The sequence below is a fragment of the Crotalus tigris genome, unplaced genomic scaffold, assembly GCF_016545835.1.
Source record: "Crotalus tigris isolate CLP2741 ecotype Arizona unplaced genomic scaffold, ASM1654583v1 scf7180000017623.1712378, whole genome shotgun sequence".
NCBI lineage: Eukaryota > Metazoa > Chordata > Lepidosauria > Squamata > Viperidae > Crotalus > Crotalus tigris.
In genome coordinates this window covers 427,588-452,046 of record NW_024096518.1, presented here as the reverse complement: position 1 = coordinate 452,046, position 24,459 = coordinate 427,588, and the positions used below count along the sequence as shown (strand labels likewise).

Sequence of the window (24,459 nt, the reverse complement as noted above, 5' to 3'; positions counted from 1 at the left end):
TAAAGGTGATATCCAACATTTGAAAATGATTGGCACAGAATATTGGACACTATAAGTTTCTTTTCCACCTAACAAAATTTTGCCCTGACTTTTAGAACTTTATGGGTGCAAGCTTCCCTTTTGGGAGCCACTAAAGGGATCTTTTTCTGCTGCCTCCATTAATGTCTTATTTCTCTTTTTTTTTTTTTGCTTAACAGTTTAAAAGCTTGTCTACCAAGTCTCCCTGACCAGATCAATTTTAATGTTGTGCCAATAAGTGTGTCATAAATTCACACTTAAGGCACAAAGCGGGGATTGATGAAAGTTAGGCCAGAGAAGGAAATATTAAAAAGGGCAGAAAAATATATTTTTCCTCAAAAGGACTTTTTAAAACCAAACCTGGCCCCAAATCTATCTCTCTGCCCCAAGCAAGAGCTAGGCCCATACAAATGCAAATGTAAAACCATCAGAAAGTTGGAGCCAGAGCAATCAAGAAGACAAAAGAGAAGATCTGCATACCCCACCCAAACTCTAGGAGTCAGCCCCATCACCTGGGAAGCAGGATATGATAATAGAATTAAACCACAGATATCAAGGCCTAGACAAACACTCAGAAACAGCCTCAAGGTTCATGCCACAGGAACAGGAAACTATTCCAAACAAGGCTAGAGGGGGTATAAAAGCCTACTGCCCCATGTGCTCAGCCCTTCTCTCTCCTCTGCACTTTCCTGAAGAACCATCTTTCTGCAATAAACTGTAACCTTCTTCCCAAAGCAGTCACCATGTTTGCTTATTTATTCCCGGCTTGGATGAACCAGGATGAAGACTTTACTTCTAACAATTGTTTGGGCATACGCTAAAAATTTGACACATTTTGCAAGTCAGTCTCTATTTCCATTACTTTTTTCTTTGTTTGCTAAAAAGTTAAAAATGTCTAAATATTAAATATTTTCCCTGTTGCAAAATATCAGTTTATAACAGTTCTTGACATTTTGTTCTCTGTCTTGAAAAATTCATCATTATCAACTTCCGGCAGAAGCCACCCTTGGATGTAGCAGAGTTCTTGACTCTGTTACAGATTCTCCACAGTTTTAGGTTTAGAATGCTTTCTAAACCAGAAGAAACCTCCTTGGGAAAGAGGAGGCTTTGGAAATCAACCCTTTTGTTCCTCCAAGTAGCCAGACCCTCTCAGACTGCTTCTTGAGGAAGAAAAAGTAATGGGGTGAGTCCCTGACTGGGGTTGGGCAGCCACACAAGTTCACTGTGGCAGAACCAGTTCATAATGGATAATAAAGGGTGCTACCATTTCTTAGGTACTAAGTTTTTCTGTATATTTACCTTTCATGCTGAAAGAGGCTTTCTCTAGTTGCAGCTTGCAGTTTCCTTTTTTGTGGAATTATTGTCATTTCTGAAGCTTTGTGACTTTAAGATGGTGAAGTGGGAGGAGTTGATTTATCCAAGACAAAACAAAGAAACTAGAAACTACTAGAATCTAAAACATGAAAACTACCTAGGAAACTTTTGAACTTAAATTCTTTAAAAGATTTTATACTGCTAGCAGATTTTGCATAAGTTTTTTTTAAAAAAAATAGAACTGCTCGAATGTTCTTTTGTATTTGCCATGAGAACGTGATGAAACAGTTTCAATTTCAATGGTTTCTGATTAGATTAGCAGCACAGGGCTTCTAAGCAAAGAAGCTTTGTTTTTTCTTGTATAATAAGGTTGATCTACCTCAAGAGGGAGCCAAAAAAACATTGAACTGTCTTTTCTTTTAACCCTTAACTAACATTATTAAACCCATTGGATTTTATGCTATAAATCTATAACTCTATAACTTTTAATTTTAAATTTTAAATTTCAATTATGGCTACCTGCAAGAAGACAGAAAAACCTGAGAGATTATCAGGTGATATATATATTTTAAAATCCTTTTTGGATGATTAATAATGAATTAATTAAAACAATGGAATTAAAGCTTGAATCTAAGATTTATGTTCTTGCAAAGGAATTCCCAGAGGAAATCCAACACCTAACTGGAGATGTCAAACAGGTGAAAGATAGAGTCAATCTTACGGAACACAAATTAAAGAAGACAAACACTTTGTTTGAAGACAATCTGGATGAGAGATTAATTTTGGAAGCACACATTAAGCAACTAAAATTAAGATTTTGAGCAATTCCTGAACAATCAGAAGATATCAGACTAAGGATGGTTAAAAAAAAGACGGGGCTGCCATCCAATGAGGAAGATCCGGACCTGCACTCAGATCCGATGGAGGCAATCCTGAAGTGAGCCATGCATTACATGGTGGAAACTTTCGAGGATCTGAAAGCCAAGTTCTTGAGTTGCCCAGAGAAGGAGGAAGAATAAACAGAGGAGGTCGGCAGTGGAGAAGGAGATGTAGTGGTAGTGGAGATGGTAGCAGGAGCTGCGGATGCTACAGACAGTGGAGACTATTGCAGCAGTGCAGCAGTGAGCCACACCCCCTGGAGAGCTCATATCCCATGACTGCCCAGAGAGAGAGAGAACTCTCCCTGAGGACCAAAGTTGGTCCTGTTGGCAGTCAAATTCGATGGGGATCTCCAGCAGCTAGGCTTCTTCTTGGCTCATTTCCTCACCTGGATCTCTGCCCAATGATGGCACCAAAATCTGGGTTGCCACCCTAGCTCTGGAAGGAACCACGGCCAGGTGGATGGTAACCTTGTACAACTGCAATGCTCCCAAATTTCCAAACCATTTAACCATTTCATGATCACGCTGAGATATCATTTTGAAGATCACCTAGCAGATTGAAAAGCCAGGGATCATATCAAGACCGTAAAGCAGGGGTATCATCTGGTAGCTGAATACGCGGAGGAATTTCGAGATTTGGCTTGCTGCCTGAACTGGCCCGAAGACATCCTGATACTCTGTTTCCAGGATGGGCTAAACAATGACCTCTACAATGCCTGTGTGGCCCATAGGACACCTGACCACCTCTACAAATGGTGTCTTCTGGGCGAAGAGGTAAAAATTGACCAAACTCAGAACCTGTACCATCCCATGAAGCTGGGGAGATGGAGCCAGCCCGAGAGAAAGGGAGAGTCCAACAAAACCTCCACAATCCAACCGCACTCTATTGCTTGTTTCAAAGAAGGGCACCATGCCTCAGAGTGCTGTAGCAAGATCCCAGTTAGGAAATGGGATCATACCTTCAGTGGGAAGCCAAGCAGCAAATCCAGCCAGTGCTCGAAAGATATGGCCCTGAAGACCTCAGAGGTCATGAAGCTACCCTGAGACCCAAAGGCGGGGGTAGAGCTACAACCCCACTGGGGTTTCTCAATCATAAAAATATCTGCTCCTTGCAAAGGGGCTTAGCCTGGGTAGGAGGGTTGTATGTACCTGCAAAGCTGAGACTCATAATCATGCAGGCCTGCCACAATTCAAAGTTAGCAGGACATTTTGGGTTTGTGAAGGCCCTTCATTTACTCAAGAGACAATTCTGGTGGCCCTCTTTAAAAAAAGACATTGTGGCCAGTTGCCCTATTTGTGCTGCAGAGACAGGGAAAAATGCCTGGCCTCCTGCAGCTGGTAGTGAGCCCTTCAGCACCCTGGAGAGAAATCTCCATGGATTTTATTGTGGAGTTACCTGAAAGTGCAGGAAACACTGTCATTTGGGTTTTCACTGATTTGTTCGCCAAACAAGTCCATTTCATCCCATGTCAGAAGAGCCCATCTGCAAAGACTTTGGCTAAATTGTTTATACAGCATATTTATCATCTCCATGGTGCTCCAAAATGCATTATCTCAGATAGGGGGGTTCAGTTCACTTCTAAATTTTGCAAAGCTTTTTTGGACTTTGGGGTTCTGACCAGGGACTGTCATCTAGTCATCATCCTTAAACGAATGAACTCAGTTCTAGAACTATACCTCCGTTTTCATTAATTATCAGCAAGATAATTGAACCGATTTACTACTGTTTGCTGAAGTGGCTTATAACAATGCAGTGCACTCCAGTAACAGGTTTATTCCTTTCCAAGTGGCAAATGCCAATGTTTTATTCCCATGCCTGAATTGCCTGTAATGAACCTACCATCCCATCCCTTAAGGATTGAGTTCATTAATTGCAGAATATCTGACCAGTAGTTAGAAAAGCTTTGTATAAAGCCAAAGAAGCCTATAAGGCACAGGTTTACAAAAAGAGAATAGAGCCTAAGCATTTCCATGTAGGGGATAGAGTTTATATCTCCACTAGGTTTTTACAATCATTACAACCATCAAAGAAATTGGGTCCCAAGTACATCGGTCCTTTCCCCATCAAACACATTATTATTCCTGTCACAGTGGAGTTGGAGCTCCCTCAGAGTTTGAGACAAATCCACCCTGTGTTCCACTACAGTTGGTTAAAACCTGGAGTCGTCTCTAAGTTGCGACCCACTGCCTCTCCTACCCATCTGCCTATCATGGTAGAAGATGAGCAACATTTTAAAATTAAAGACATTTTAGATTCTCACAAGCATCATGGATTGACACAATATTTAGTAACTTGGAAAGATTACCAGTGTCACAAAATTAATAGGTTTATAGGAAATATGTTAGAGCTTATAGATTGCTCCAATGTTTTCACAAAAAGTATTCTGACAAATCTGATTAACATGTTTGTGGTTTTTTTCCCCATTTTGTTTTACAGTTGAATTTGTCTTTCTATTAGGAGAGCCATATGTCAGGACCCCTCAATTATATTTGCTTGCTTTTGCATTCTATTTACACATCTACCTCATCCATTTCCCTATCCTTCCCTGCTTTGCTTATGTATCCATTTTTGGGGTCTGCCATTCTATTGAGAGGGGGATGGTTGCTTGGTGAACTATTATCTGCTTTGCTCTGCTCTCTGCAAGAGACCTCCCTCTGGTTGAGAGGAATACGAACAGAAAACAGGAATACGACAACGAAGCCTGGGACTGTTGAGAAATGAAACCAAGAGAAACCTTGAGAAGCTTACTGAAACTCCAGCTTCTCATAACATGGTGACACCTGTGGATTGGATGGAATTCACTTGGACAGTTGGACACTGAGAGGAAGAGTTGTGAAATGCCTTTTTGATATAATCCTTTATGCACCAAATCTCAGACCTTTCTTTGCTCTCTTGCCATCACGAACTCTCAATAAAAAGTTCCTTTTGAGACAATGCCTATTTCAAGAGTTTGCTTTCTTGGAAGATCTAGTTGACGTTGGTCCTTTCAGTGCCTTTCCCGTCTTAATCACCTTCAAAGACTATTATTCTTTTCAAACCAAGTGTCAGAATCCAATTATATTTCATTTCTAGTTATCTACTATGGAAAAAAACTATTTCTGCTCTCTCTGGATTCTGTCATACTACGAAGGGGAAGGGGGATGAGCAGGGGGGTTTTATGGCTTTCACTTCCTTCATTAAATTTCAAAAGGACTGGATGTTGATTCTCACCAAGAGGACTGACCATAACAATATAGCCATCGCCTTTCATCTACTCGCTCTCTGAAGTCTCCCTTTTGCCGGCAGTAAGGGAAAAGGGGGGGAATCGTCGCCCAGAAGAACTGTGGGGTGGGGGGCTACTTGGGAACACTTAAAACATTGAAGGATGGGAGAGAATTCCTCAGATTCTGTTTAGAACACCTGCAATCATTTTCTCTTAATAAAGATGCCTGTTGGGAGAGATATTCCAAGAGTTCTGTTTTCTTAAGATGTAAAGGGAGGTGGGTCCTTACATTAGACAGAATCTGCAAAATTAGTCCACCTGGAAGGGAGAATCTTGCCGGGGGACTTTGCAAAAATTACCATGTCAGATGACGGAGCAGGGAAGGGAGAAAACCCCCCAGAGGGGTAGCCATTGCCCCGACTGAAAACCTGCCAGATGTTGGGATCTGAAAGGTCAGATTCCTCAGGAGAAGAGGTGGTGGAGATATATAACTACAAATCTTGGTGGTCAATGGGCATTGGAAAAAAAGGCGAGTAGGAAAAGAAATCAAGAAAGGTGACCCTGAGACGGGGAGCCAACCAACCAGAATGGAAGCAGGAGATGGGGAAATCCCTGTACGCAAGCAAAGAGGAAGGAGGTTGGGCACCGCACACGAGCTGAATCCTAGAGAAAGCTATCAACTTGATGAAGAGAACCCTCAGCTTCTAGGAGAGGAGAATTCTGCGCCCTACGGCCACACCAGCTACTGGAGCCGCAACTGGAGAGACACCGAGGGGGAAGTGGAACCTGCAGCCCCAGGGACGTCCACTGATTTAGTAGTCCCCACTCCCTGCCGACCCACAGATGGTGATCTGGATGGAAGACAATACCACCGACAACAAAGGCACCGATCCATTCAAAGACTCCCGCCCTGGACATGAGATTCAAGGGGGAGCCAACACGCTTGGGGTTTTTCCTAATCCAAGTCCTCAGCTACATGGAGGAATATGGGCGGCACATCCCCAGCGATGTGCCCATATCCGGATCGTGCAATCTGCTTTGGACGGACCGGCCGCAGATTGGGTGGTGAATTTGCACGACTCCAGTGCCCCAGAACTCAACGACTTCAACTATTTCATCTCCTCTCTGAGAAGGCGATTTGAGGACCCCCTGACTGATCGCAAAGCCCAGAAAAGGATAAAAACGATGAGGCAAGGCAAACGCCCGGTAGCTGAATATACGCAAGAATTCCGGGCCATTGCCAGCAAACTGAACTGGCCGGAAGACATCCTCCTTAGCCATTTCAAAGATGGACCAAACTACGACCTATATGATGCTTGCCTGCCCCGAAGGGACCCACACCAATTTGATGAATGGTACGTCCTGGCAGAGGAAGCAGAGATCGACCTACTGAAGAGGCACCACTGAGGAAAACAATGGAGCCACTCACTGCCTGAATTTACACGTGAACCAGTGAAACCATTGGCTATGGCCAAGAAGCAAATGGGGTGTTTCAAGTGTGGGAGAGAGGGGCATTGGGCTGTAGAATGCCGCTCAAAAGCCCCCCAGCACAACCCAGATTGATCACAGGCCAGCAAATCTGGGAAGTCTCCAGCTAAACCAAAAGAACCTGCCATGAGAGTGATGGAGGCTGTGAAATCCCCTACCTCTGCCCATCATGGGGAAAGAACTCCAGCCTACACCACAGGGGCGGGGGATGCCTCAGACAACAGCTCGGAGAGCGAACCCCTGGTAAGTGGACCCATTCCACCCCTCTTCAAGATAGTGACTATATTAATTCCCCCCATGCCTGAAGCTGTCAAGGTGAAAACCTTAATAGACTCTGGCTGCACCCGCTGCCTCATTAGCCCAATGCTAGTGGGAAACCTGGGCATTCCGTCAAGGAGACTGGAACAACCAATCTCATTTGGCCAGTTAGATGGGTACAGAGCAGAGGGGGTGCCAGCTACCCTAGCCACTTTACCAATCCACCTCTCACTGGGCAAACATGAGGAAGACATAATGTTTGTAGTGACCCCAGGCATGGAATGCCCAATGATCTTAGGGATGGAATGGTTAAAGAAATGGAACCCCTGGGTGAATTGAAGGATGGCAGAAATCAACTTCCTGAAAGGGGACCCTATGGGCTTAAAACCCCAAGGGGAGCTACCAAAATTAAGAATGGAAGAAGCATCCATGGGAGAGGAAAAGGGGCTACCAGAAATACCAGAGGAATATAGAGATCTTGCTGAAGTTTTCAGTGAGGAGAGGGTAGATGAGCTTCCCCCCCACCGACCCACAGACTGTGCCATAGAATTCAAGCCTGGAGCAAAACTCAAATTATACTCCATGAGCCCAAAGGAGAAGGAGGAAATGGAATGATTCATAAAGAAAAACCTAGAAAGGGGGTTCATTGAACCTGCCAAGCCTAAAGTGGCTGCTCTGGTCCTCTTTAGAGAAAAGGACGGCTCTTTACGCTTATGCGTGGATTGTAGGCTTGTAAATACAAATACAACCCCCTACCCCTCATGAAAGACATGTTATCACACCTCTCGAAAGAATTTTTTTTTACTAAACTAGATCCAAGGGAAGCGTACTATTGTGTGAGAATTAAGGAAGGGGATGAGTGGAAGACTGCATTTAACTGTCCAATTGGGTGCTACCAATTCAAAGTCTTGCCATTTGGTTTACAAGGGGGGCCCGCAGTATTTATGCAATTAATCAATGACGTTCTAAGGGAGCACCTATTTAAAGGGGTCCTGGTTTACTTAGACGACATTCTTATCTTCACCGAATCAAAAGAGAAACATGTCAACCTAGTCAGAGTGGTTTTAAAGAAACTGTGAGCCGCCCACCTACATGCCAAACTATCGAAATGCAAATTCCACCAGGAAAGAATAGACTACCTAGGTTATTGCATATCCCCGCAGGGCATTGAAATGGACCCTGAAAAGGTCAGAGCAGTGTTAGAACAGGCACCACCTCACACAAGAAAGCAACTGCAAAGTTTCCTGGGGTTTGCAAACTTTTACTGCCAATTCATCCCCCTCATTTGCCCAGATAGCCCTGCCCCTCATGAAGTTACTAAAAACAAAGGGAGCTAGTAAAATCTAGCCAGCCACTAACATGGACAATGGAGTGCCAAGCGGCATTTGAGAGATTGAAGAGACTCTTTTCTGCTGAACCAGTACTGAGGCACCCAGACATAGATAAACCGTTCCTAATACAGGCGGATGCAAGTGATGTGGCAGTGGGAGCGGTACTATTACAATAAAACGATGGGGTATTGCAACCCTGTGCATATATATCCAAGAAACTCACCGAAACGGAGCAGCGCTGGCCTGTGTGGGAGAAAGAGGCATATGGGTTAAGTTGGTCATTACTCACGTGGCGCCACTTCCTTGAAGGCAATAAAATCCCTTTCCAGGTATGGACAGTCCACAAAAATTTGGATGCCCTGAAAGCGCCCAGGAAGCTCAACCCCAAACAAGCCCGCTGGTCCCAGCATTTTCACCACAATTTTCATTCTCACATGCCCCAATATAACAGCACATGAGTCACTGACTCTAAACAGATGATGATAGAATCACAACTGGCAGTGCCAGTAACCACCAGAGCCCAAGCTAAATTAAAACCGCAGCTGGGTAGCCAAACCGGAATTGAATTCCGGAAAAGTTTGGAAACAAATAAGTGGTTCCAGAAAAATAAATACGCTTGCACAATGAAAGATGGACTGCCTTGGGTGGGGGGAAAGTTATATATACCAACAACCCAAAGAGTCACATTCATGCAGCTTTGCCACGACACAAAATCAGCAGGGCAGTTTGGATTTGTAAAAACATTACACTTAAGTAAACGGCAATTTTGGTGGCCATCCGTGAAAAAGGACATAGAAAGTTACGTGGCCAGCTGCCCAAAGTGTGCAACTGCAAAGAGGTTGCAAGGGAAATTGCCAAGAATGTTACAAACAGTGGCAAATCCCTCAGCCCCCTGGAGGGAAATAGCCATGGATTTTATAGTGGAGTTACCAGAAAGCAATAGGAATACTGTCGTCTGGACAGTCACAGACTTGTTTTCCAAATAGGTGCACTTTATCCCTTGCCAAAAGATTCTCACCGCAAAAGCCTTAGCGAAACATTTTGTGCAGCATATTTACAGATTGCATGGGGCACCCCAACGCATCATATCTGATAGGGGAGTGCAATTTACATTTGCATTTTGGAAGGAATTTTTATACCTTTTAGGGACCACTCAGGGACTGACATCTAGCCATCACCCACAGGGGAATGGACAAGTGGAACATCCAAACTCAGTACTTGAGCAATATTTAAGATGTTTTCTTAATTTCCAACAGTCTGATTGGACGGACCTATTCCCCTTTGCAGAAGTGGCCTACAATAATGCAGTCCACTCCAGCACAGGTTACACTCCTTTTCAAATAGCTACAGGTCAAAGTTTCAACCCCATGCTAGAACTAACCCCAAATGAACCGGCGATCCCATCACTGAAAGAATGGATAGAACAATTACAAAACACCTGGCCAATAGTTAGAAAAGCACTAGATGAAGCTAGGCAGGCAAACAAAGCACAAGCCGATAAAAAAAGGGTTGAGCCTACACCATTCATTATAGGAGAAATGGTGTACTTATCTACAAAGTATCTAAAATCCCTACAACCCTGTAAAAAACTTGAACTGAAATATATAGGGCCTTTTCCTATTACAAGAATCGTAAACCTAGTAACAGTAGAATTAGAATTACCCAAAAATCTTAGGCAAATACACCCAATTTTTCACTGCAGTTTGCTGAAAAGAGAACATCAGTCACCTTTACGGCCAAAAATCCCCACCACCACCACCTCCAATCATGATGGAAGGCAAACAACACTTCGAGATAAAGGGAATCCTAGATATTCTAGGAGATATCATGGGGCAACTCAATACCTAATAGCATGGAAACACCTCCCTACCTCACAAAACGAGTGGGTCCATAAATGTCATATCAGAGCCCTGATGCTATTAAAGAAGTTTCATACAGAGTATCCTAACAAGCCAGACTAACGTTTATACCTGTTTTGTTTTCTTTACAGGTGGATCTCTCTTATTTTTAAGGGGGCAGGATATCAGAACCCAATTATATTTCATTTCTAGTTATCTACTATGGAAAAAACCCATTTCTGCTCTCTCTGGATTCTGTCATACTACAAAGGGGAAGGGGGATGAATAGGGGGGTTTTATCACTCTCACTTCCTTCATTAAACTTCAAAAGGACTGGATGTTGATTCTCACCAAGAGGACTGACCATAACAATATGGCCATCTACTCGCTCTCTGAAATCTCCCTTTTGCTGTCAGTAAGGGAAAAGGGGGGGAATCGCCACCCGGAAGAACTGTGGGGTGGGGGGCTGCTTGGGAACACTTAAAACATTGAAGGATGGGAGAGAATTCCTCAGATTCTGTCTAGAACACCTGCAATCATTTTCTCTTAATAAAGATGCCTGTTGGAAGAGATATTCCAAGAGTTCTGTTTTCTTAAGATGTAAAGTGAGGTGGGTCCTTACACCAAGTTAAAAAGAGGTTCTTTTTAGTTACAGTCTTCTGTGCCTTTTTGAAGACTCACGCTATTTTAAGGATTTCTCTTTGTCTCAAATAACAAGGGGCTGTTAAGGCTGTGAAGGCAAGCCAAATAAGAAAGCGTGGTGAAGAAAGAAAAAAAAAGCTGACAGAGACATATAAAGAATGAATGCTGTGATTTTAGTCTAATATTGTACTAACATGTAGCTTGATTTTCTCTGCTGTGAGTGACAAAAATTTTCTGATTCTGACTAAAAGTGGAAGTCAAGATGGACAGAATATTAGAAATATTCTTGAAAGGTCTTTAAACAAAATTTGCCAATTTGTTGACCAATTTGTTGACCAGCTGTGCTCTAAGGATGAAAAAAATCCTCTCAAATTACTGAGATGCAAACATGTGGAGAGTGCTATGATATTACCAAGGCAATTTCACAAATAGAGGAAAAGGCAGAAAATGTAAAGCAGCGCATTACAGTTTTGAAAGAACCTGATAATAACTTTTACTATTATGGTGTTAATATAAAACTCACAACACAACTGAAAGAAGAGCCTGAGAAAAAAGACAAACTTGGGACCTTCTCTTTAAGGACATTAACAAGACTAAGGATTATGATGTAAATATAAAGCTCACAACACAACTGAAAGAAGAGCCTGAGAAAAAAGACAAATTTGGGACTTTCTCTTTAAGGACATTAACAAGGCTGAGGATTCCATGATAAAAAGAAACTCCTGGGTAAAACTTCTAGACAAGAAAAAGATTTTATTCTATGAAGATAAGTAGGAAGGAGTGACTTAAACTTAATGAGATAACAAAGTAGATCACAAGCTACTTTTTGGTAAGCTAGAAAGAGGGAGAATAGATATCATCATCATCAGGTGGATTTGTCGCTGGCTAATAAACCATACTCAACAAGTAGTCCTCAATAGTACTATATCCCCACGGAGAGAAGTAAGCAGGCTCCATCTTAGGCCCAGTACTCTTTAATATCTTCATAAATGATTTAGATGAGGGAATAGAAGGGGAACTCATCAAATTTGATACTAAATTGGCAGAAGTAGCCAACACCACAGAAGACAAACTCAGGATCCAAAACAATCTTGACAAACTTGAATAATGGGCCCTATCCAATAAAATGATCTTTAATGTGAAGAAAAACAAAGTTTTACATTTAGGCAGGAAAAATCAAAGGTATAGATATTAGGCAAGACCTGGCTCAAAAACAGAAACTGTGAGAGGAGTCCTACTGGATGATCATTTGAATATGAGCCAGCAATATGCAGCAGTAGCCAAAAAAGCTAATACAATTCTGGGTTGTATAAACAGACGCATAGAATCAAGATCATGTGAAGTATTAGTACTGCTCTATAAAACCCTGTTAAGCACATCTGGAATACTGCAACCAATTTTGGTCAACATACTACAAACAAATGTTGAGACTTTGAAAAAAATCAGAGAAGAGCAACTAAGATGATCAAAGTCCTGGAGACATTTGAAGAATGGCTGCAGGAATTGGGTTTGGCTAGTCTAAAAAGAAGATATAGGGGTGACATGGTAGCAGTATTCCAGTATTTGAGGGGGCGCCACAAAGAAGAGGGGGTCAAATTATTCTCCAAAGCATCAGCAGGCAGTACAAGAAACAATGATTGAAAACTGATCAAAGAGAGAAGCAACTTTTAATTAAGGAGAAACTTCCTAACAGTGAGGACAATTAACCAATGGAACAACTTGCCTTCCGAATTCATGGGCGCTCCATCACTGGAAACTTTTAAGAAGAGAGTAGACAGTCATCTGACTGAAATGGTATAGGTCAGTGATTCTCAACCTTTTTAATGCCGCGACCCTCAACCGGTTGTAAGTCGAGGGCTACTCAACCGGTCGTAAGTCGAGGACTACTCAACTGGTGCAGCACCGTTTGCAGAATGGGACTTTTGGCGGGCTCAGCAGGGCAGAGACAGCCTGGACAATTCCTATTGGCTTTTGAAAGCCAATAGAATTAGACTCTATTCAAGAGAGTCTATTCTATTGGCTTTCAAAAGCCAATAGAATAAAAGGGAGTAGCACAGCTAAGGAAAAGGGGAAAAATATGGCGGACTGTGTTGTTTGGCAACCCCTGTGAAATGGTCGTTCGACCCCAAATGGGGTCCCGACCCACAGATTGAGAACCACTGGTATAGGTTTTCCTGCTTGAGCAGGGGCTGGACTAGAAGACCTCCAAGGTCCCTTTCAGCTCTGTTCTATTCTTAATTTGTCAACTGTAATAAAGCACTTTATGCAGATGTGCTTAATTCTAAGTTCTGTAAGTTGTAAACCTGGCATTTTCAGTTGATGTCAGCCCTAGTCATCTTGCATTTGGATTACTGAAACATGCTCCACATGGGGCTACTCTCGAAGAGCATTCAGAAGGTACAGCTGATGCAGAGTGTAGTATTGTAGAGTTTTTGGGGTACCAAGAATGACCCATGTAATACTGGCTGCCAGTTTGCTTTGGGTGCTATTCAAGATGTTGGCAATCATTTTTAAAGCCCTTAATGACATGGGTCCACATTACTTGGAGGACTGTTTTATCTCAATAGGATTGGCCACTCCACCCATGCTGTAGATGAGGCATTCTGTGGGCCCTATTAGCTAGGGTATTCCAGTAGATGGAGTCCAGAAGAGCCTTCTCTGCCATTGCTCCTGCCCTTTGGAACATTTTGTCCCCCCCCCCCCCTAGTGATCTTCCTGACCTTCTGTGAGAGTTTAAGACCTGGTTCTACCAGTTGACTTAAGGTTCCAATGGGGAGGTCTTCACATTGGAGATGGTTGACAAATTAATAACAGATCCACTTCCCCTCCTGCTCATCCTACTCCCTCCCTCCCTCCCCATTTTTAGTTAAGGTTGAGTTTTATATTTATTGTACCTTGTATTATATATTGGTTCTGTATAATTTTATCATTTTAATATTGTAAGCCACCCAGAGTTACTCTGTGGTAAAATGGATGGCCAATGAATTTAATAAATATAAATATATGTTGATGACTTTGGCCCCAAAAATTAACTGAAGAGGAACAATAGTATGAAAATGTGTCTCTGTCTCCTCTTTGAAAGCATTGCAGGGGATCTAGTTGATCACTGTGGGAAATAAAATGCTAAATTAAAATTTTTATTTACTTATATGTTTGTATTCTGCCTCACAGAATACAAACATATCTAATACATCTTCTTCCTCCTATTTTCCTCACAACAACAAACCTGTGAGGTAGGTTGAGCTGTGAGAGAATGACTGGACCAAGGTCATCAAACTGGCTTTCATGCTTATGGCAAAATTAGAACTCATAATCTCCCACTTCCTAGCCTGGTGTTTAACCACTAAATCCCTGGCTATGGGATTTAGCCTAATCCAGCAAGAATATTTTATGTAAAATAGGAATAACTCAAATCTATTCATATTGAGCCTATCAGAAGGAACACCCAGCCATTTATTTTAGTCTTTTCATGCAGCTAAAACATGACAAAGCAACACAAAAACTTTTTTGGTTAATCCATCATACCTACAGTATCTTAGCAAGAATCCATTTACCAATCCTTATCTAACTATACCATATACACCAAAAGCAGCCACTATAATTATACACTTTGAATGAATCCATGATCATCTGAAAGACCCAAATTGGTATGATAATTAAACCATCAAGCTAGAAACCAAGAGATGATGAATTCTAATCCACATTAGGCAAGAAACCAGCTAAGTGATCTTTTTTTTTTTAATTGAAAATCTTTAAAATTTTTACAAGAAAAAAAAACCAACCCTCCCCAACCCACCCCAGCCCTCCCGTTCCCTCCCTCAACCTTCCCAGAGCTGAATATAGGCTTAATTAAAGTTTCTTGAATTCTTAAAAAAAAAAGTATAAACCATAGATAAGTCTAAATACATTACTTAAACAACTAATAGAATAATTAACAATAATATATATACCGTAAATGCCGGCGTATAAGACGACTTCCGCGAGTGCTGAAATCGGCGCCAAAGACGGGGGTCGTCTTATACGCCAAGTCGTCTTATACGCCAGAAATACTGGTAGTTTCCGGCGTATAAGACGACGTTCTAGGAATGCGGCCCGGCTATAAAGACGGGGGTCGTCTTATACGCCGGGTCGCCTTGTACGCCGGCATTTACGGTATATATAAAAAAAACATAAATATTAAAGAAAAGAAAAAAAAATAGTTAAAAAGAAAAAGAATAAAGAGAAAGAAAGAGGAAAAGAAATATAAGAAAGTAAAATAATAATAAAAAATATAAAGAGAAAGAAAAAATAATACAGTCTACAAAATATTAAAATTTAAATATAAGTTATTGAAAAACTAAATAATATTTTTTTATATCCAACTTATGTTGTATAAAATCTATCCATTTTTCCCATACCACAAAGAACTTCTCTTGCGATTGATCCTTTAAAAAAGCCAAAATCTTTGCCATTTCCGCCAGATAGGATACTTTAGAAAACCACTCTTGCAAAGTAGGCAAAGATTCCTTCTTCCAATATTTCCCTACTAACAAACTTGCGGCTGTAATTAAATTTAACATCAATACTACTCCTTAGTATCACAATCGGTAACAATACCTAACAAAAACAATTGTGGGGTAAATTTTACCCTCCTTCTAAAAATTCTTTGAATATTCCACCATATCTTAATCCAAAAGGCTTTTATATTTTTACACGACCACCAAATATGGTAATAAGTAGCGTCCAAACAACCACATCTCCCACATTTGGGCTGTAAGTCAGGATACATACGAGACATTTTTTGTGGATCAAGGTGCCATCTATAAAACATTTTATAAAAATTCTCCCTTAAGTTCTGGGCTTGTGTAAATTTAACATTTCTCATCCAGATGATTTCCCAGGTATCTAGTAGAACTGGTTCCCCAAAATTTTGTGCCCATTTAATCATACATTCTTTAATTAATTCTGGTTCTGAATCCAATTCTACTAGCAACCCATAAATTCTCTTAATATGAGTTCGTCTTTGATCTTTTACTTGTTTAACAAAATTTTCATCTTCTCTAAGCAAGCCTACATTATGATCTATCTTCCATCTGTCCGCTATTTGTCTGTACTGAAACCATGAATATATAATATTTTCTTGTGCTAAATCTTCCAAAGATTTTAGCTGCCAAATTTTACCATCCCATCTAAGCAATTGTGCATAAGAAACACTATCCATCTTGACTCCTCTCCTTATCCCCTCTATCGCATGCCAAGGTATAGCCCATAATGGTATTTTAGAATCACTTCTGTAATATTTCCTCCAAACCCGAAGTAAAGAAATCCTTATAATATGAGATTTAAAAACCCGGTCAACTTTTTTATTAAAAATTAAATAGGCATGCCATCCAAAAAGTAAATCCCAACCCTCCAAGAGGAGTATTTCTACATTTGTTAAATTAACCCAATCACTAATTAATGTTAAGACCACAGCATCATAATACAATTTCAAATTTGGTACCTTGAGTCCACCTCTCTCACGAATATCTTGTATAATTTTAAGCTTTACTCTTGGTTTTTTCCCTGCCCAAATAAATTTATTGATACCTTTCTGCCATTCATTTAAATTGACCTCATTCTTTAAAATAGGTATCATTTGAAATAAGAAAAGGAACTTAGGCAGGACATTCATTTTAATCGCCGCAATTCTTCCCAAAAGAGATAATTGCAACTTCTCCCAATTTTTCAAGTCTCTTTGTATCCTAACCCACAACCTTTCATAATTATTTTTATACAATTTTACATTAGAGACAGATAAAGTAACCCCCAGATATTTTACCTTATCAACAACCTCAAAATCTGTCAAATTAACCAAAGTCTGCTTATCCATATTAGTCATATTTTTGGGTAATATTTTGGTCTTATTGTTATTAATTTTAAAACCTGAAACCCGTCCATATTGGTATATCAATTGTAATAACTCTACTACGGAGTGAGTAGGTTGGGATAGGGTAACCACCAAGTCATCTGCAAAAGCTCTTAGTTTATATTCTTTTTTATTAACTTCTATTCCTTTTATTTGCTGAGATTCTCGAATTTTAATCAGCAATATTTCCAAAGTTAAAACAAACAGCAAAGGTGACAATGGACATCCCTGTCTAGTCCCCTTTTCTATTGTAAAAACCTCTGACAAACCCCTATTAACTATAAGTTGTGCCGTTTGTTTTTGATAAATAGCACCAAGAGCTTGTAAAATTTTTTCTCCAAAGTTCATCTTATCAATTAATCTTAACATAAATTGCCAATTCAGTTGGTCAAAAGCTTTCTCAGCATCCAAAAATATCAATCCTGCAGAGACTTGATTATTTTTATCTAGATATTCTAATAAGTTAATAATTTGTCTGACATTATTCTTCATATACCTTCCAGTTATAAAACCCGTTTGATCCTTATGTATAATCCAGCTAAGTGATCTTGAGATAGATTTTCTCTAATCTTAAGAAACAATCATGCCAAAAAAAACTGCAGGAACCTGTCCATCAATCTCCAGAAGTCAACACTGCTCCCCCACAAAAGGCCCCTGAACCCAAAACATTTCTGCCTTTTAAACAACTCCCTTCCTGTGGCCAGCTGAATCAAGATCCCATTTGGAAGTATTCAAACTGCTATTGACCACAATAAATAAAGTAATGTCAGTCTCTGGGGATCAGCATCCAAAATGGCAAATATTCTGAAAGGAAAAGGCACAAATGGAACCATCAATCAGTCACTTTACTAAATCTTCTGAATGATTGGGTTGACAAAGAGCACAATGTTCCTTCTATAGTACAAGTTCTGTGGTTTAAATAGTTCAACTACAGGATAAATATCTGTGATGAGTTTTTCAAAATACCAAGTGTCTCTGGAGCAAATAGTTTAACAAAATCATTAAAAAAAACTAGCTGGAAGCATTCTGGTCACAGTTTCTGGTCATTTTTCTACCCTTGGTGTGGTATGGAATCAATCTTGTGCAAAATGGCACCTGTGGAAAACAAAAGGAGATATTGATAAGGTAACAAGCTGGAGGCAATAGCAGGAACATAATTGCACAAATGCTTGTTGGAAAGTGAAAAGTTTTGAGTGCCAAATGGATTATTTTATAGAATAAGGGGAATAGTATAGTAATTGTGAATATACATACTCCTTCTTCTTTGAAGACTGTAGTAAAATACTGTGTGCCACAACTATAGATTTCACTATGTGCATTCAGCCTGTGATCCAACAAATATGTTCAGGAACATTGGATTGAAGTAGATTGTATAGACCAACTTGTTTTTCCAACTAGGGTTTTCCTGCTTGTAGAAGTAAGTATCTGCCCAATGCGTGGAGAACATTATTAAGAAATAAAAGAATATTAGACAAAATGATCACAACAATTAAGAAAATGAAAAATGTAAAGAGAGCACTTACGCATTACCACATATTTCCACCCATTCCCTCCCTTACCTGGACGAGGTATATCCCACTGTCCCACAGTTGTTGGAGTCTAGCAGAAGTTGGTGCCTGAAGTTCCAAGGTGAAGTAATTGTTAGGGTTCCAGGCAGAAATATTAGCTATGTATGCATGTATGACATTAGGATTTTGTTGTTAATTGCGAAGTCGTGTCCGACCCATCGCGACCCCATGGACAACGTTCCTCCAGGTCTTCCTGTCCTCTACCATCTTCTGGAGTCCATTTAAGTTCACACCTACTGCTTCAGTGACTCCATCCAGCCATCTCATTCTCTGTCGTCCCCTTCTTCTATTGCCCTCAATCTTTCCCAGCATTAGGCCCTTTTCCAGTGAGTCCTTCCTTCTCATTAGGTGGCCAAAGTATTTGAGTTTCAACTTCAGGATCTGGCCTTCTAAAGAGCAGTCAGGGTTGATCTCTTCTAGGACTGACTGGTTTGAATGCCTTGCAGTCCAAGGGACTCGCAGGAGTCTTCTCCAGCACCATAATTCAAAGGCCTCAATTCTTTTGCGCTCAGCCTTTCGTATGGTCCAACTTTCACAGCCATACATTGCAACTGGGAAAACCATGGCCTGGACTATACGCACTTTTGTTGGCAGGGTGATGTCTCTGCTTTTTAGTATGCTGTCTAGATTTGCCATAGGAGCAAGCGTCTTTTAATTTCTTGGCTGCAGTCCCCATCTGAGGTGAACTTTGAGCCCAGAAAAATAAAATCTGTCACTACCCCCATTTCTTCCCCATCTATTTACCAGGAATTGAGAGGGCCAGATGCCATGATTTTGGTTTTCTTAATGTTGAGTTTCAAGCCGACTTTTGCACTCTCCTTCTTCACCCGCATCAAGAGGCTCTTTAGTTCCTCTTCACTTTCTGCCATTAGAGTGGTATCATCTGCATATCTTAGGTTGTTGATATTTCTCTCGGCAATCTTAATTCCAACTTTTGATTCATCTAGCCCTGCCTTTCTCATGATGTGCTCTGCATATAAGTTAAATAGGCAGGGCGACAGTATACAGCCTTGCCGGACTCCTTTTCCAATTTTGAACCAATCAGTGGTTCCTGTTCCAGTTCTCACTGTTGCTTCTTGACCCGCATATAGGTTTCTCAAGAGACAAATGAGATGGTCTGGTACTCCCATCTCTTTAAGAACTTGCCACAATTTGTTGTGATCCACACAATCAAAGGCTTTTGCATAGTCAATGAAGCAGAAGTAGATGTTTTTCTGGAACTCCCTAGCTTTCTCCATGATCCAGCGTATGTTGGCAATTTGATCTCTAGTTCCTCTGCCCTTCGAAATCCTGCCTGTACTTCTGGTAGTTCTCGATCCACATACTGCTGGAGTCTAGCTTGTAGGATTTTAAGCATAACTTTACTAGCATGTGAAATGAGTGCAATGGTGCGATAGTTTGAACATTCTTTGGCATTGCCTTTCTTTGGAATTGGAATGTAAACTGACCTTTTCCAATCCTGTGGCCACTGTTGAGTTTTCCAAATTTGCTGGCAAATTGAGTGTAGCACTTTTACTGCATCTTCTTTTAAGATTTTGAATAGCTCAGCTGGAATACTGTCACCTCCACTAGCTTTGTTGTTGCTCAGATTTTCTAAGGCCCATTTCACTTCACATTCTAGGATGTCTGGTTCGAGGTCAGTGACCATCTCATTGTGGTTATCTGGGATGTTAAGCTCATTCTTGTATAGTTCTTCTGTGTAGTTTTGCCATCTCTTCTTAATCTCTTCTGCCTCTGTTAGGTCTCTGCCATTTTGGTCCTTTATCATGCCCATCTTTGCATGAAACGTTCCCTTCATATCTCCAATTTTCTTGAAGAGATCTCTGGTCCTCCCTATTCTGTTGTTTTCTTCTATTTCTTTGCACTGTTCATTTAAGAAGGCATTCTTATCTCTTCTAGCTACTCTCTGGAATTCTGCATTCAATTGGGTGTATCTTTCTCTTTCTCCTTTGCCTTTCGCTTCCCTTCTTTCCTCAGCTATTTGCAAAGCTTCCTCAGACAGCCATTTTGCTTTCTTGCATTTTTTTTTCTTTGGGATGGTTTTAGTTGCTACCTCTTGTACAATGTTGCGAACTTCCATCCATAGTTCTTCAGGCACTCTGTCTATCAGATCTAATTCCTTAAATCTATTTGTCACCTCTACTGTATATTCATCAGGAATATGATTTAGTTCATACCTGAGTGGCCTAGTGCTTTTCCCTACTTTTTTCAATTTAAGCCTAAATTTTGCAACGAGAAGCTCATGATCTGAGCCACAGTCAGCTCCTGGTCTTGTTTTTACTGACTGTATACAGCTTCTCCATCTTTGGCTGCAGAGCACATAGTCAATCTGATTTCTATGTTGACCGTCTGGTGATGTCCATGTGTAGAGCCGTCTCTTGGGTTGTTGGAAAAGAGTGTTTGTTATGACCATCGTATTCTCTTGACAAAATTCTATTAGCCTGTGCCCTGCTTCATTTTGTACTCCAAGGCCAAACTTGCCTGTTATTCCGGTTATCTTTTGGCTTCCTACCTTAGCATTCCAATCCCCCATGATGATAAGGACATCATTTTTGGTGTTAATTCTATAAGGTGCTGTAGGGCTTCATAGAACCGGTCAATTTCATCCTCTTCAGCACCAGTGGTTGGGGCATAGATTTGGACTATTGTGATATTGAATGGTTTGCCTTGGATTCGAATTGAGATCATTCTGTCATTTTGGGGATTGTATCCCAGTATTGCTTTTCCTATTCTTTTATTGACTATGAAGGCTACTCCATTTCTTCTGAGGGATTCTTGCCCACAGTAGTATACCTGATGGTCATCTGAGTTAAATTCACCCATTCCTGTCCATTTTAGTTCGCTGATTCCTAAGATGTCGATGTTCAGTCTTGTCATCTCTTTTTTGACTACGTCTAGCTTGCCTTGATTCATGGATCTTACATTCCAGGTTCCTATGGAGAAAAAATCTTTACAGCATCGGACTTTCCTTTCACCACCAGATATATCCACAGCTGAGCGTCCTTTCGGCTTTGGCCCAGTCGCTTCATTCTTTCTGGCGCTACTAGTACTAGCCCTCTGCTCTTCCCCAGTAGCATATTGGACACCTTCCGACCTGAGGGGCTCATCTTCCAGCGTCATATCTTTTTACCTTTTAGTACTGTCCATGGGGTTTTCATGGCAAAGATACTGGAGTGGTTTGCCATTTCCTTCTCCAGTGGATCACATTTTGTCAGAACTCTCTGCTATAACCTGTCCATCTTGGGTGGCCCTGCACGGCATAGCTTATAGCTTCATTGAATTACGCAAGCCCCTTCGCCACAACAAGGCAGTAATCCATAAAGGGGGACATTAGAATAGACTGTTTTATATAAACTTTTCTCCATTATTTCCTCAGCCATTAGTTTCCTTTTGTGAGCTCCAATTGGCATGACATATGATATACCATGTGATTTATAATATACATATTTCATGTTTATATGACCTCATGTACTACCTGATGTAATCTCTTAGACAGTCAAGGATTGTTTAAAGTTCCTGCATATATCAGGAGCATAGTTTTAATAAAGGAGATAATAATAAAAGAGATTCAGTGTATTCCATCTACACAAGATGGGGGACAGCTGCCATGCTGGTAGTGTATCATTATATTTGTGTATAAAAACTGTCAGTGTACCTATAGCAAACAAATGTACTTTAAAGTCACAAATCCAAAGCAGGTTTTTTTCCTCATTGGAGTATGTCTAATTAATTAGTTTGATCATACTATACAGAGATCAGTAATTACACAACCAATATATTCTTTCATAAACTTTATCATCTGTGGGGCTGCAATGATCCAGATAATGACCAGTTAGGAAGAAATACATAAATATCTCGGTTGACAACCTAATAGCTATTGGGAAATTTACAATTCAGGTATAATAGTCCTAGTTATATTTAACTACAGTTGCTCCATGTCTCAAATTTTTAGTTAAAAATTCTATAAAATTTACTGTGTTATGAAAATTCTTGTAAAGAACAGCCTTAAGCTGTTGGTCTTGCTGGTCCTTAATAGTGTTCTTTATCGTAACCATTAGATATTTCCTAATTTATGACAGAGAATGTCCCACTCAAGATAAAACACAATAACATTTAATATTCAGACTATAAATAAATAAGAATAAAGAGAAAACAATGAAAAGAAAATTAAGTTTAAACACATGCCAAAATAATATAGTTGAATATTGGCTTAAAAGTGAACAACAGAGATCAGGACAACTATAGTTTGCAGTGGAATTTAATTCTATAATGATATGATCGAAAAAAGCCATTTCTGTAAGGTGACAGGAAACAATAAGATTTTCAGAACAAGCTTTCAAGTCCATCTTAAGTGAGAAGTAATTATTGATCCTAGACCATTTTAGTGAGGAATAATTATTGATCCTAGACCATTTTAGTGAGGATGTACAAAACATATTCTGACCTTAACATGGCCATTTTCAGTATTTCAATTTCAGGATAAAACATTTCAATGAAGCATTGTTCCAAGATGGGGCCAAAAGCAGGAGTTTCATTCCATAAAATTATATATTATCAGGAACTCTTGAATTCTCCAGATGTCTTCAGATGAATACAGAATAACAAAGTTGGAAGGAAAAAACTTGAGGTTCTTTTAGTCTAAGACCCTGCCCAAGCAGAAGAGCCCATACCATTCTAGACAAATGGCTGTTCAACCTCTTCTTCAAAATCTCCAGTGATGGAGCACCCAGTTTCTAGAGGCCTGATTAATTGTTCTCACTGTCAGAAAATTTGCCTTAATTCTAGATTGGACCTCTCTTTTTGATAGTTTTCCATCAGTTACTTTTTGTCTTGCCTCAGGTGTTTAGAGAATAAGTCAACCCCCTCTTCTCTGTGACAGCCCCTCAAATATTGGAAGATCACTACGTCACCGCTAATTCTTCTCTTCGTTAGATTAGATATACCCAGTTCCTATAACCATTCATCATATTCTTTAGCCTCACTCCCTTAATTATCTTTGTTGCCTTCTCTGCACTCCTTTTAAAGTCTCAACATCCTTTTTTATCATGGTGATCAAAATGGATGCAGTATTCTTTTCAAGCCAGGTTATACAAAGCAAAATATAAACTGTGCATGGGCTTTGCAACTACTGTTTCTATGATGGTGAGTTTTCAGATTATCAAATTCAAACACAATGTTACTTTATTTGTTTGTTGAACTTTACAATCAGTTCGCCAAATGGAAACAGGGGAGAAGCTTTAACAAATCCACAATTATTGGTATTTTGTAGTTCATAGCTCTACTGAAATGAAACCACTGCTGAGCTAAGTGCTTTAGTTCTGTAGATAGACAAGTTACCAAAAATTGTTTAATTTATGTAGATATTTTAAAATTTTACTCAACCTTTGTGAACTTAGGACACACATCAAGGTAGCAACGGCCTTGTTCCTATTGTTCCCTATGGAAAAACACTCAAAATTTCAAGTTTTGTGGTTATCAAAATACAATGCAAAGGTGTTCTGTTCTTAAATATAGTTCTGTTCTTAGAAAGTTTTTTAATCTATGCAGAACTCTACATTTCAGTTGTCTAAATAAATGAACCACAACTGGAAAACTGCACATGGGCTCAGTTACGATAAGTCATTGCTAATAGGATACAGCAATTCATACAGTGACCTTGTTCATAGGTCAGATTGGTTTCTTTAAAAAAGAAACAATTAACAAATTTTCATTGTACCATACTGACCTAAAGCATCCTTTTGTTTTTCCACAATCATCCGCTCGAATTTTTGCAAATGGATCTACTGGAGGAGCAGTAGGAAATGGATAACCTTTAAGAATCAGAATCAACATATTAATTATTTAATACAATGCATTTTAATTTAATACTAAATGTTAATTTGTATTTTATAAAGTCATCAAATTTATATCCCACATTTTGTTTCTTACTGGAGTCAGCAATCACCCTGCAAAGAGTCATAGTCAGATGTTAAAATAAAAAGTGTTCTCATTTCTTCATAATCTACATGAAAGAACCATTGAATGATAATTG

The 24,459-nt window shown here is 40.0% G+C and overlaps 1 protein-coding gene across 7 annotated transcripts in view; it reads right to left on the bottom strand.

The window, feature by feature from the left end:
- The window catches only part of FRRS1L (ferric chelate reductase 1 like), a 244,869-nt gene that overhangs the window by 155,428 nt on the left and 64,982 nt on the right, over positions 1-24,459 (bottom strand). For all 7 annotated transcript variants that reach the window (XR_005555308.1, XM_039332048.1, XM_039332075.1 and 4 more), the window contains exon 2: positions 24,154-24,238. Coding sequence is in view for 6 of the 7 variants with exons in the window: in XM_039332048.1 (XP_039187982.1) it covers positions 24,154-24,238 (85 nt within the window). In the remaining variant the exon portion in view is untranslated. The remainder of the gene's footprint in view (positions 1-24,153; positions 24,239-24,459) is intronic.